The following is a 12,957-nucleotide window of genomic DNA, read 5'->3' as shown; positions in this document are numbered from 1 at the left end:
AGGTACAAACTTATATTTTATTCATCCGTCTCGATAAGACAGTGTTTACGTAACGCAGTGAACAGGTTTACGTCCTGTATGTTTCATGAAACACGAAGTTGGATATATTAATAAATATTGCTGTTGTTTATCATTATAACAGCAAAAATCACAAGATATTATTCCCAAGTCATTCAGGCCTAGTCATCGCTGCTGTTTGGATTAGCAAAGGGTTCAGCAGTTACCCCCATCACATTTACACCATTTATGTGCGATGAAGAAAAAGTAGCAGTGTTGCCAAGTAAAACGGAACAGTTGTTGCAGTGATCGGGATTTCTTCATTTTTCTTGTCATAAGCAAAGCAAAATGCAGATGGACAGACTGATGAATTATAGCGAGAGCAAATGAATCACACATCAACGTGACAGAGAGGAGTCACCTTCAGACACAATTCATTTAGGAAGGACGAGCTTGACACATGCTTGACAGGATGAGTGACGAGGCCACATTTCACAGTTAGTGATTGTTTGTTTATTCACTGTCAAGACTTTTTTTTTTTTTTTCCAGGAATCCAAAATGTCACATACAGTTCTTTAAGTGCGTAACTTGGGCCATACAGATGGTACACCGGAGTGACTTATAAATAAGAGATTGTCTATGATGCTCGAAATCATAATCTGTTTTTTTTTTTTTTTGGATTGGCTGAGTCTATTAAAAATAATCAAATTAAATGCCTTCAATTGAGTGATGTAACAGAATTAAAAGGGTAATCAAAGAGGAGAAGGCCGGCTAAGAACAACATAGTGAAGCCAACCCAAAAGTCATTTTAACAATGTTTGACCGAAATAGCACGATACTTTCATGTCCCCAGCGTTATTCCTTATCTACACGCCTTCATTCCAGATATCAGATCCAACACACATTCCTCCTTAGCATCATGCATCGATCCGGTTTCGGGAGACAGAGCAAAAACGGAAGAAAATGTATTTATACAAATTGTTACTGTACATAGTATACCGCTAAATAAAACTTTGCATTTATATAGATAGAAAATTCTTCCAAGATTCTAGAATTGCCGATTCGCAGTACAGGGCATACAGCAACTCTGCAAAAGCAGGCAGAGCACAAACAATACAATACAATAAAACCATAATGATATAAAAAGAAAACAAACCAAAGTACAGGACGCACAGAATCGGAAACAGAACCTCAATTAAATACAAAGAACAAACATTTAAGTTAAGCAACAATATCAAGTTCACATTTTGTCTTTTGTGGTGGTGCTGTGGCAAATAATTTATGGTGGTCAGTCGCTCTTCCTTTCCTTCGTGTCGCCACAGGTCCAAAGTTGTAGCCCCGTGCGTGAGTAAGCGACGGTGAAACAAGAGCCAATGTCTGGTTTCTTCATCACCTTATTTCCTTTGACTTCGCTTCTTCATTCCGAAGGCATTCAGGTGAGTTTCACTTAAGTTCTCCGAATCGCCGACCAGGTTCTAAGCAATGTTCTTGATAGCGTTCTCATTCAACTTTTCCATGTAGTTCCTAAGATCCTTCGAGTCCCCGAGCTCAATGTCCGGACAAACCCACTTGATCTCGCTGGTTTGCATCAACGCTAACGGACTAAGGACCGGACATCCATTACTGGATTTGATGTTGGAAAAGGTGGTGAATTTCACTCTCTTTCGCTTGGTTGTCGGGGAGTTTAGCGACTCACTTCTGGGATCCCTACATCCTCCCGCGCTAGTATTTCCATGCTGGGCGCCTCCATTTAACAGTTGGCTACCTTCCTCAGGGCTGCCGCCCAGCTCGTCCAGTTGCTGTTGCTGCAGGCATAATCCCTCCTCTTGGCCCAACCAAACCCAGTCGTGGGAATGGGGCATCGTCTCCGGGGCCTCGAGGGACAGGTGCTTGCTTCGGTACTTGTACGTGTAAGAGATGCAGTTGATGAGGAATACAAGGATGGCCAGGCAGAAGACTCCCAACAGGGCGTACATTCCGATCTCCAGGTCGGTCATGGCTCTTCGGGTGGGAAGATCGTCATCAGTGCTGCGACTACGCGGATGCTCAACCTGATCCGGATAGTCCGAGAATTCACTTTGGATTTTTTCTCCAGTGTCTGCAGACAGACGCCCCCCATTGGCCCTCACCGGGACATGGCCCCTGATGGTCGTAGCTCCACGGTTAATGAGCCCGGTTTCCATATCAGAGATAGATCCGCCATAATAAGGAGCATCGGGCCGGGTACGGCGCTCTCCTGAATGTTTATAGAGCTCCTCGGGCCCTCCAAACCTCACGTGAACGTTGGCCATCCCAGTGGCCAAACTGGCGCGCTTCTTTCCATTCAGGCACAACTCCGACATGCTCATTTCAACACGCACGAGCAAACCTTGACCTTCGCCTTTCGCCACGATGACCGGCCACCTCCAGGCTGCATTGCGCTGCACCACCACCACCCGCTCGTCCAGCGAGGTGGCTGTCAGGGTGAAATGGGCTGGGTTATAATTCTCCAGTGGAGTCATGGAGCCATCGCTAAACTGTAGCCAGGCACTGATGAAGGACTCCTAAGGGAATTAATATAGAGGAGTTTTTAGTTTTCTTTTCAAAATGTAACTTTTTTATTAACCAAAACATTTGTAAGCAAACCATACATTCATCTTCTATACCGCATATCCTCACGAGGGTCGCGGGTGTACTGGAGCCTGTGCCAGCTGACTTTAGGCGAGAGGCAGGGAAAACCCTGGACTGGTTGCCAGTCGGGGTGTACATCTCGCCATTAAAAGATAATGCAATACATATCTCAATATATAATTAAAGACAATTTATAAATGTGTGATAAGTATTTCAATATATTTTGAAGTGGAACCACTGCTGCTATCTAATCGCAGTAATAGATAAAACACAGATAACTATAGGATTAAATCACAAAAATGAACACTAGAATAACGTTGGCTCTCTCGATATTAGTATGCAATAATTATAGTTCATTAGAAATTTTACATGATGACAATTGTCTCCCGGGAATTTCTCCATTCTACGGCCTCATAGTGAGGTCCCCAAACATTTGTACTTATCCTTCATAGTGACCTTAAGGGCAAAAGGTAAGGTGTTTGTGTTAAGTGGAAACTTGAAACTGTGTGCAAAAAAATTACAGTAACAGTGTGGAGATAATAGCACAAGACAAATAAGATGAGGCGATAACTACTTCTCCGAACTCTCACCAAGGCTTCAGTAACCCAGTATGCAAACAAACTCTGAAAATAACTCAGAAAAACAATATGCACATTGCTTAAAAAATACAAGAAAAGAGGAAATAGCAAGTGCACCCTAATTATATGAGAGACAGAAGGAAATTGGAGAAAATATCTCCTGAAGACAAATATTATTTTCTCTCCAAGGGAAAAGTCAGTTGCCTACTGCCATTTGAAATGATAATTATCACAATAACAGAGACGTTCACTGGTTGTATATGCAAATCAAAGGGAAGGAATCCCAATGTAAAGTTAATCATGAGAATAAAAATAAAAAGAACACAGCTTTAATTATCACCATGGCGTGAACTTGTTAGCCAAACATAACGAGTGCCTCAGTTCCAATACAGTACGTATCGCACTATATGTATTCTTTTGTTCTCACTAGAAATCCAACGACGGAAAACCAAAGGCTCTACCTGTTGGGCCGCTTGAATGACTTCTTGTGTGGTTGCCGTGGCGATAATGGCACTGTTGCTCCCTGGGCTGAGGTGCAGGGACAGCGAGAGTCCCGAAACCAACTGCACCCCCAACTCTGTCACACTCACTTTATCATCAAGCACGCGGATCGTCCTCTCAGCCAGGACCAATGATGTCAGAGGCGACAACACCTGCGAGACACGGAACAACAATCAAATGCAGTGTGGTCATTTGTATTTTCCTTTAGTTCATCTCCAATATAGGCTATTTTTCTTTAACGAATGCTCCCGTTCAGCTTTTCGACATTTTTTTTTAATGGATCCCAGTCACATTTAAAATACACTTTACATTGAGTTTGCATTTAATGTTCAATCGGCGGACGTTCCGTGCTGCCCTCGTGCACGTACTAGCCCGAAAGCTAATCTCTTTGTTGAAAACATGAGATGGGCCAAAAGCTCACTCCTGAGTATTTGAGGTCAAACCAACAGTTTTCTATATGCTGGCTCAGCCCGGGGAAGCTATTTTAAATGTGCCTCAGGGCCACCTGCTAGCATAACATTATTTTGCATTTAAACGCTAGAATTATTATACGATAGAAACCGTTTGGATGCAGTGGTGATCTGCGCTTGCTCAATGCGAGATACCCTTTGGCCTAAGGGTACACCTGCGGCCACACATATCAGAAACCGCCACGGCTTAGCTTTACATAAACATAGCATGCTAATAGATGAATGAGAGAGCACGTAATCCACCATCAGTCAGAAAAAAATTAAAACATACTCAAATTAAAGTTGAATATATTTCAGAAAAAGAGTAGAAATTTACAAAATTTTAACATATTTTAATCATGTACAGCCGAAAGGTAAGTATTTATTTATTCATTTTTTACAGCGTGGTGAGTCGAAACTTTTATTGACGCAAGATCTAGTTTTAGTTACCTGTAATCTTTTTTTTAAAAGCACTCTCGTCTATATTTTATGTTATTGGCGAAAATGTTTACTCAAATTTAGTTTAAATTATTTTGTGACTTTTTGTGAACTACACAAATCCTTATTGGGAAAGACATTTGAATTCTTTACGTTCAATTTGAATCCTTTACGTTCAATCGAGATTTTACTTAGGTAAGGGGTGATCCAGATGCTGTGTACGGAAACACATTTTCTAGGGACACAGGGTCTTTTGTGAGCTATACGATAACGGGGGGGAAAAAATGACAATCCCAATCAATAATGAAAAGAAAGCTAAATATGCCAGGTGAAATGTCAGGAAAACGCGCACACTACCTGCACTTTGGTCATTCCGGCGCTTCGTCCGATTACAACTTGGCCGTCCCACAGTTGAGCAATCTTTGTGTCATCCACCTTCAGATAGTCCTTCACCAGTTGCGTCACATCTACTTGCCAGTCGCTGCCCAACAGGAAGTTGTGCTGGCCTTGCTCATCCTCATCGCCAGTGTCTTGAACCTCTTCACTTTCTGACACAAAGTGTGTAAAAACTTGCAGCGTGGTGCTCTGGTACTGAGGTACGCAGGAGGTGTCGGTCCTCTCCTCAGCTGCGTCGCCATCCTCCTGATCGTCGTACCTTGAAGCGAGAGCAAGTATACATCAAGTACAATACAGCAAAGGGGTCGGAGTCCTTTCGTTTCTGTGACATTATTACAGTCAAAGCTTCTCTGATCTGTCGTGGAGCCGGCTGGATTTCTGACCACCCGAAAGTCATAGGCCTCTCGGTATTTTCAAAAATCCATTAAAAACAGCTTCAAGAGACAACCTGCTGCTGCGCTTGCATTCTCATTTTGTTGTAAAGGCCATCTAATATTTGGCAATTTCTCTGCCTTTTATTCCGCTTGTGTCATGTACCCTTTGGAAGACGGAAAAAAAATAATATATATTTTCAAAGCCAAACGCGCTCCTTGAGACTTGAGGTTTTTAACAAATATCCACATTGGCCTTTTATTTAATTGAAACATTTTTTGACACGGTCTACGCCGTTGATTAAGGTATGAATGCGTACAAATAAAGAAATGGAGAGTCAGGTGTAGGTCAAAATATTGCATTGGAGCTTTTGCCCGCAATCCTGTGATCTCTCGCTACGAGGTGGCTGGGGTGAGGGTCCAAGAGGGGGTTGGGTGCTGGCGAAGGAAGTGCTGATACGGGGGATGACGGAGACGGATTCCATTATGTCTAACGAGTCACAGCCAGTCGAGCAGAAAAACAAGATGGCAGGTTAACATGCTGTGGTCCTATCGCTTGGCTTCACTCCGATAACGGGGCCTCAGCATCTCCTCCACATCATAGCAGTCGAAAGTGAGCTGAGATTAACGCCTGAGGTCAGGTCATGTTGAGGGCACTGCGTAAACCATCAAAGATTCCGAGGGGTAAATGAGACAAATATCAACATCAGGTTCTTCGGCACATGAACAATGCTGTGATGTAATCCCTGATCAGCCTTGGGCAAGGGAGGGTGGTGAATGGGGGGTGCTGTATTTGTGTTAGAGTGCCCCCCAGTGGGGTCCAAAGCAATTAAAATGAGCACTATAATGTGACATGAAAGTACATATGCCGATCCTAGTGCTGCAGAATATTATATGAATATCATTGAATGTATATTGCAAAGATTTCACCACAAATATGGAAGCCTTTACACGCAAAGGTGTTGCAGTTAAATGAACAAAATCCATCCATCAATGAGCTTTTAAAGAATCATCAAAATTTCCCCCTAAATATTGGAATGAATTTCATAGAGAACCTCTTTTCTAGATTTTACTTGTTCATAGAGGTTAATGTTGTCTGGGGTGTTCCCATCTCAACTGGTGTTATCTTCATGTCTTAATGCGTATTGGGCGTCTAGTTTTTACTCAGAGTTTTGTTTCTATATATTACAATATATTAAAAACCAAAGGTTTTACTTGAAAGTCATGGAAATTTTATGAAAAAATGCATTACAATACTGAACCAAACAAACCTTGTTAAAACATAAATGAAAAATAAATGTTGTTGTCCGTTCACTTTCACAATAACAGATGCTTTATTGATCAATCACTACTTTAGTTTATCGCAATCACGAAGAACAATAACAAATTAATAGTTAAAAAATCGTCATTCAAAATGAAAAGGCCACAATATGCCCCTGCAACTACTATTCAACTTAGCTTTGAACTAAACACAACCACCAACCTAATAAAAATTGAACCTGAACCATGAAATGCAAGAGATCAATATTATAATTATAATAATAAATGAATAAAATCCCCCATTTCTGTCTACTCAATGTTCATCGACAATTTTGGACTTTTCTGTGTTTAATTGTTTTTTATGCCTTTCAATGGAAAATTCAATCCGTTCCGGTCCCAATCCTCAACAAATAGCGGGGTTCAACCATCCAATAGATAAAATAAAAGTTGTTTAAATAGATTGTTCCATTTTGTGATCGAATATTTTTTTATTATTTTTTTTAAACTGGCTGATCGCGATGGCAACCAAAATCCCGATTGTGCAAGGGTCCTCAATCCTGTTCATCGAGGGCCAGTGTCCCGCCTGTTTGCCAACTCAACCTGCTGGAACACACCTGATTCAAATGATCACATAATCAGCAAGGTCTGCAGAAGCTAGATAAAGATCCTGATCGTTTCAATCATGTATGTTGCAGCAGGGAGGGATTGAAAACAGGCAAGACACCGGCCCTCAAGGAACAGGACTGAAGACCCCTGATGTGGTGGATTGTTTGCATTATTTTGTTACATTTTCAAATGGATTTAAAAAAAGACCACCTTTACAATATAAAAAGATTTGCATTATATCCGTAGTTATTGAAAATCTTGGACAAAAAGCTTTATTTTGTGTGAAACCCAACCAATCCGCTCCCAAAGTGTCCCCAGGACGAAGAATTTCCCCATTGTGGGACTAATAAAGGACATCTTTACCTCTTCTGTCCCGTAACGACCGGAACCCTCCAGCCTTTGACTTGATTGAGTTCAGGGTCGGCCACGTCGATCAGCAACGGGAGGCGGGGCATCCACACGCTCATCTCCAGTTGTGCACTCAGGAAGCTGTAGGTGAAGTTGAGCATCACCTTGCTCTTTCCTCGAGTCTCTTTCCCGTTCACATACACGTAGTCGCATCTCTCTGACACCTTGAATCCAACAAAGCGGGGGAGACAGAATGACAGGAATATGACGGAAACTGGCAAAGGCAAAAAAAAAAAAAAAAAAAGTGAGCGAAAACAATATTACAGTTGTCAAGCTCCCATTTTGTGGAATGGTCTCCCATGCAAGGAGATGAATACGAGTACACAAGTTCCAGTCACTATTTCAGCGGTATGTGCGCTCATGAAAACGTTTGCCGTGTGTTTGTGCGTGCACGCTAAAAATCGCTGCAAGAACGACAACTGCGGTCCAACACAGCAGATGGAGCTGGGAGAAGAAACAGACGTGTCTGATCCCGCTAGAAGGAAAAACATAAGCTCAAGCTAAATTGGTGAATGGTGGGATGAATTTGAACTCCAACCAAGTTGGCTGACGTTCTCAGATGTACTTCCAGCATGGAGACATACGATCCACAACATCACAAGTATCTGTCCTTCTCTTGAAAACGCCAAAATCTCCTCATCTGACGTCGCATCCCTCTGCCAAATCGACAGACACAGTCGAATACTTAACAATCTGTCTTTACATTTCATTTGGACAACACTCGCAAATGTTTGGAACAAACGGGTGTCAGCGAGACTGTCATCTGTCTTCTTTGCATAAAATTTGGCAGATTTATTGGGAGATGGTGTCACAGCAATGAAGAATACAAGTGACACCTCCGGTTCCGCCCGGTGGTTAGGATGTTGAGCTTCTGACAGAATGATTATTGCGCTTAAAACAGCAGACTTTCATCGCTTCTAGTTTGAAATTTGTCAATTTGATCGTTAAAATTGCAAGCGTGTCATATCTGTGGACTACAGTCGGCTTTAACTATCTCGAAACCTGACTGGAAAACCTCCATGACATCGTGTTCATCCAAGAAAGATCTTAAGAGTGTGTGCGCCACCTTTTCCAGAATTTTAGAAATAAAAGGCATTCTGGAAATGGATCTAAAATTAAATATTTATTTGGTTTCACCACCCAGTGAGCGAATCTGTAACAAGGTGGCCTGCGACAAAAACGCCCCCTGTCACACAGTACTTTCAAATTTGATGCAATATCGTAAAATATGGTATGTGTTGTCGCAGAGAGCCTTCTATATGCAAATCATGTTTCATTTGAAAACTCAATTCAGAAAACTAGAGCTAATTCAAAGAAACAGCCCAGATTGCTCTATAATCTATAATAATAATTATTATTATTTTTTTTAACAATGCCAGAAAAACAAGGGACCGTATTTGACAGTGTAAATAAAGAAAAAAATAGTGTTTTTTTTAATGTATTAGAGTGGGTGTTATTCACTGAAAATAAAAAAAAATAAATTAAATTAAATAAAAAATGATGATAAATTCTATTATTTTTTTTTTTCGCCAGTCAGAGGGTTGGATGCCTGCTGTAAAATGACATCCAAGCACATTTGTGGCGCTCAGAATACATCTGTCTGTGCCCCGGGTAAAACCTCATGAAAATCTGCACTGGTCTTTGATGTGGTCCCAGCAGGCGTAAGCTTTGACAAATTATCTGCCGCCAAATTTGCAAATGCGGCGGGCAGATTTTAAGTACAAGTGCACAGTGTTCAAAGTAGACAGACACGCCACTTACCTTAATAACTTGCTCATCGGTCGACCTGCATTCCACCGACTCTGTAACATCCGAGACCGCCCCGTCTGTTCCAACGGTGACAACCTTTACGGGCACAGCGACTGTTCGACCGGTGAGGACGGCTGTGTTAAGGATTTCTGTGTCCTGCGAGAAAAAACAGAAATATTCACATTTGATCGCTCTCACGGTCTTCTACTTCTATACAAATTATGTCTTCTTTTAAGAGGCAGTACTGGACACTACAGCGGCGTTTGCGAAAGGGACACACAACTATCTGTTTTCAGATTCATCCTACAATACAAATTGAATCAGGTCCGCTCAAAATAGTTAATATTCGTAGCCATTTTGTGGTATTCTTAGCAGTGCTTGATGGTTCACTATTCTGTTGGAGGACCAATAAATTGACCCATAACTGGGACCGATCGTTCTGAAACTGGCCAGTACATTCGGCTCGAGAGTGCCTTGTTCGTCTTGAAGATTTTATTGCATCCGGTACAGGTTTAAGATAAGAGTTTTTGACGGCAACACTTAGGACACTGGAAAAAAAAAAAAATCTAATTAAATGACAATATAGCATCACAACAGGTTTTATTGGACTTTGGAGTTTCCAATATATAGCTTGCATAATACAGTACAGTGCCTTGTCACTTAATTAACTAAATTGCATACTTATTGTGTGCATAGGCATAATCAGCCACAAGAGATGAGCACAGTCTTTATGCAGCAATTACACACACAAAAAAAAAAAACTAAACAATAATACTTCCTGTCACTGCGCTCATTGCAGTGGTATCAAGATGCATGAAGAAGCGAAACGCATTAAAGTAGTGGAATGGGATAATGAGATCAATTAAGACAATGGTGTTAATCTTTGAGCCCTCAGCGTGATGCTCGTAGAGGATTGGCGTAGACGGCGCCTCCCGCTCACCGCAGCTCAATTTCACTCAAAGTCCTTTAAAGCTTTGAGAGGAAAGGAATAATTCTGACAGCTCTTTATGGTGGTGATGGGGGTTTTGTCTGATCCTTTAAAATAAGGGGCTTTTCATTCAAGGCTTAAATGCAGACAGTTTGCCTCTTATTCACAAAGGCTAGTTTGCTACAGGAAAAAAAAAAAAAAAGTATATTTAGGATTTTTTTTTTTTTTTTTGCATTGATACCATTGGGTGGAGACCAGTCAAGAGTGTCTTACCCCACTAGGATAGGCATCAGCTACCCAATGATCATGATGAACCTAAAAATGCCACGGACTACAAAAAAAAAAAAAGGGATGGTTGCAGCACAACGTATTATTTCACGCAAGATGTTGCCATAGTTCGTACAAAATATCCAAATGGGTTCGGGCATGAAATAAAGCAAAATGAGGAACAGGATCGGGGACGATCTGTTTTTAGGAATAAGGCCGGAGGGTCAGATAGGTACCGAGCTAGCGGCCGGCGCGCGGGGGGGACTGACTGGCAAAAAAGGGTCAAGTGCCCAGCTCTGGTTATAGAGTATGCGTGAGGAATGTTTAAATGTTTTAACATTACATAAATGCTTGATTAAATCTACGAGGTAAAGTTCTCGGACTTGAATCACAGAACATATATTTCTCGTTCTAGCTTCAAAGTTTACCCCTTTGAAGCAATCTCCCTGGAGTCTAACATGCTTTCACAGCCTTCTCAGTCATGACTCATGCACTCATAGAATGATTTTTATTTTATTTTTTTTTAATAAATCTTACAAACAGCAGTCCGAGAACCTTTCTGACATAGCTCTGATAGATGCGTGACACTTAAGGGCTATAAATAATATTAGCGAAATTATGCAACATTGGTGACATTTATTAAGGATGCCGATTTGTCACAAAGAGTCTTTAAAGAGTCTTTTATTAATATTCAACTGTTTAACAAATAATAATCGGAAGATGTTACTTAAAACACTGTCTGTCCCGTTAATAAAAGTTGTTGGCGGCAGTTTAAATTCACTCCAACATAATTAAACTTGAACATTTGATTTGTAAATCAGAATCAAATCATAGGATACTTTATTCTTTCAAGTTGAATCTAAACCGAATGAAAACGTTTCTATCAAACTAAATTGCACTCACACAATACGAGTACCGTCATAACAACTCTTCTCGATTGTCCCGATGAACAATGAAGCAATTTTCCTATAATTACATCGCAAGACTGAGGTACGCTAGTCATTTTTTGCGTGACTATTAAACACCTATGAGAAGACGGGCCTCGTATGCTGTGCTTTATGTCTTTGTGATGTCTGCTTTCACTCAATAAACCATTACTGGCGGAAAAACAAAACAAAACAATGAAAGGATGGCGAGTAAAGAGCACACGCAAGCAGAGTTGGATCCAGAAGAAATATTTTTGATTGAAGACTGATATAGTTCATGTAATAGCCAGCACATCATTTAGAAATTAAATGAAATTCACTGAGAGAACAAAGTGGAGAGCCTTTTTCTACTCCAATTTCCCTGCGTCTCATTGGGCTCCGCCTGGCCGTCTAAAGTAAACCCCTCCTGTGGTTCTGAGGAGCAGAACCGCGCATCTTATTTGCAGTCTGATTGTACTCGACCGATGATAAACACCCATCTTGCCAAATTGCTCTATTATTAACCAACAAAAACACACACGGATCATCCATAATGCAAGCCAAATATGAACCGCAGGACCCCTCGAACAAAGACAACAAGAAGCATGTCTTCCTCCTCAGCCAGCACCTTATCGTAACGACCTCACAATCGTACACAGAGGAGAATGGGACACTGGACCTGATAAAACGCCATAATGCCTCCGTGCAAGTGGCGTTCAATGATTGGGAGTGTAGGGGTCGTATTGTTAGTAGATAAAGGATGTGTGACTGACAAGCTGCGGTGGTGCAACTTAGAGACAAGTCACTGTGAGACTGCTGTAGGAAATTAACGGTAATTGTACGACTATTTAATGCACTAGTGTCAAATTAAATTATTGTATCGCATAAACAAATGATTTTTTATGAACAACATAAATATAGAATAGTTACAGCATGTAGTCGAGCTGTACGACAAAATGACGTGAATATTGCGTTTGCAAAATACGAATGAAGCAGCAAAGTGTTTTTAGCTAGCTCAAGGGGCGGCCATTTTGTCACTTTCTGTCGACTGAAAATGACGTCACAGTTGCTCATCAGCTGAGGGGGGTCTAACAGAAAATAGTTGAGAAGCACTGCTTTATGTTTACATCGGTTATGTTTGTTGGATCTTAACATTTGTTTGATGACCTTAAAGTTTAAAGTAGGGACAATCCGTAAAGAAACATTTTAGAAGAGGCAAATACTTTCTCTTGGTACTATATTTTATAGTTTGATAGAAAAACATCCGTACATATAAGGCCATTATCCTTTCTATTGTTATTTTTATGCGCTGGATATCAGTGTAGCTCTGTTGCTTTGCTAATGTAGTGTCCGAGGTGATAGCACAACAACATTTGCCTTTCTATGACATCACACTCTCCCGCCATGAGTTTCCACACAATCCAACCTTTAGAAAAAAAAAGGTTTTTGAAAAGATACATTGCTAACCATACAAAAGGGCAATCTCAGCCCTTT

At 41.0% G+C, this 12,957-nt stretch overlaps 1 protein-coding gene across 3 annotated transcripts in view; it reads right to left on the bottom strand.

The window, feature by feature from the left end:
- Positions 1-487: 487 nt before the first annotated feature.
- Positions 488-12,957, bottom strand: part of LOC148319468 (transmembrane protein 132C-like) — a 127,305-nt gene continuing 114,835 nt past the window's right edge. For all 3 annotated transcript variants that reach the window (XM_088281652.1, XM_088281654.1, XM_088281653.1), the window contains 5 exons: positions 9,376-9,519; positions 7,570-7,778; positions 4,931-5,228; positions 3,647-3,838; positions 488-2,540 (listed from right to left, as the gene is read on the bottom strand). In XM_088281652.1, coding sequence (XP_088137778.1) covers positions 1,473-2,540; positions 3,647-3,838; positions 4,931-5,228; positions 7,570-7,778; positions 9,376-9,519 — 1,911 coding nt within the window. In that variant the 3' untranslated portion in view covers positions 488-1,472. The remainder of the gene's footprint in view (positions 2,541-3,646; positions 3,839-4,930; positions 5,229-7,569; positions 7,779-9,375; positions 9,520-12,957) is intronic.

Source organism: Idiotropiscis lumnitzeri, chromosome 18 (genome assembly GCF_059441095.1).
Source record: "Idiotropiscis lumnitzeri isolate Australia: NSW breed Sydney's pygmy pipehorse chromosome 18, RoL_Ilum_1.0, whole genome shotgun sequence".
Classification (NCBI taxonomy): Eukaryota; Metazoa; Chordata; class Actinopteri; order Syngnathiformes; family Syngnathidae; genus Idiotropiscis; species Idiotropiscis lumnitzeri.
The sequence above is the reverse complement of the archived record's forward strand: the minus strand, read 5'-3'. Positions and strand labels throughout refer to the sequence as shown.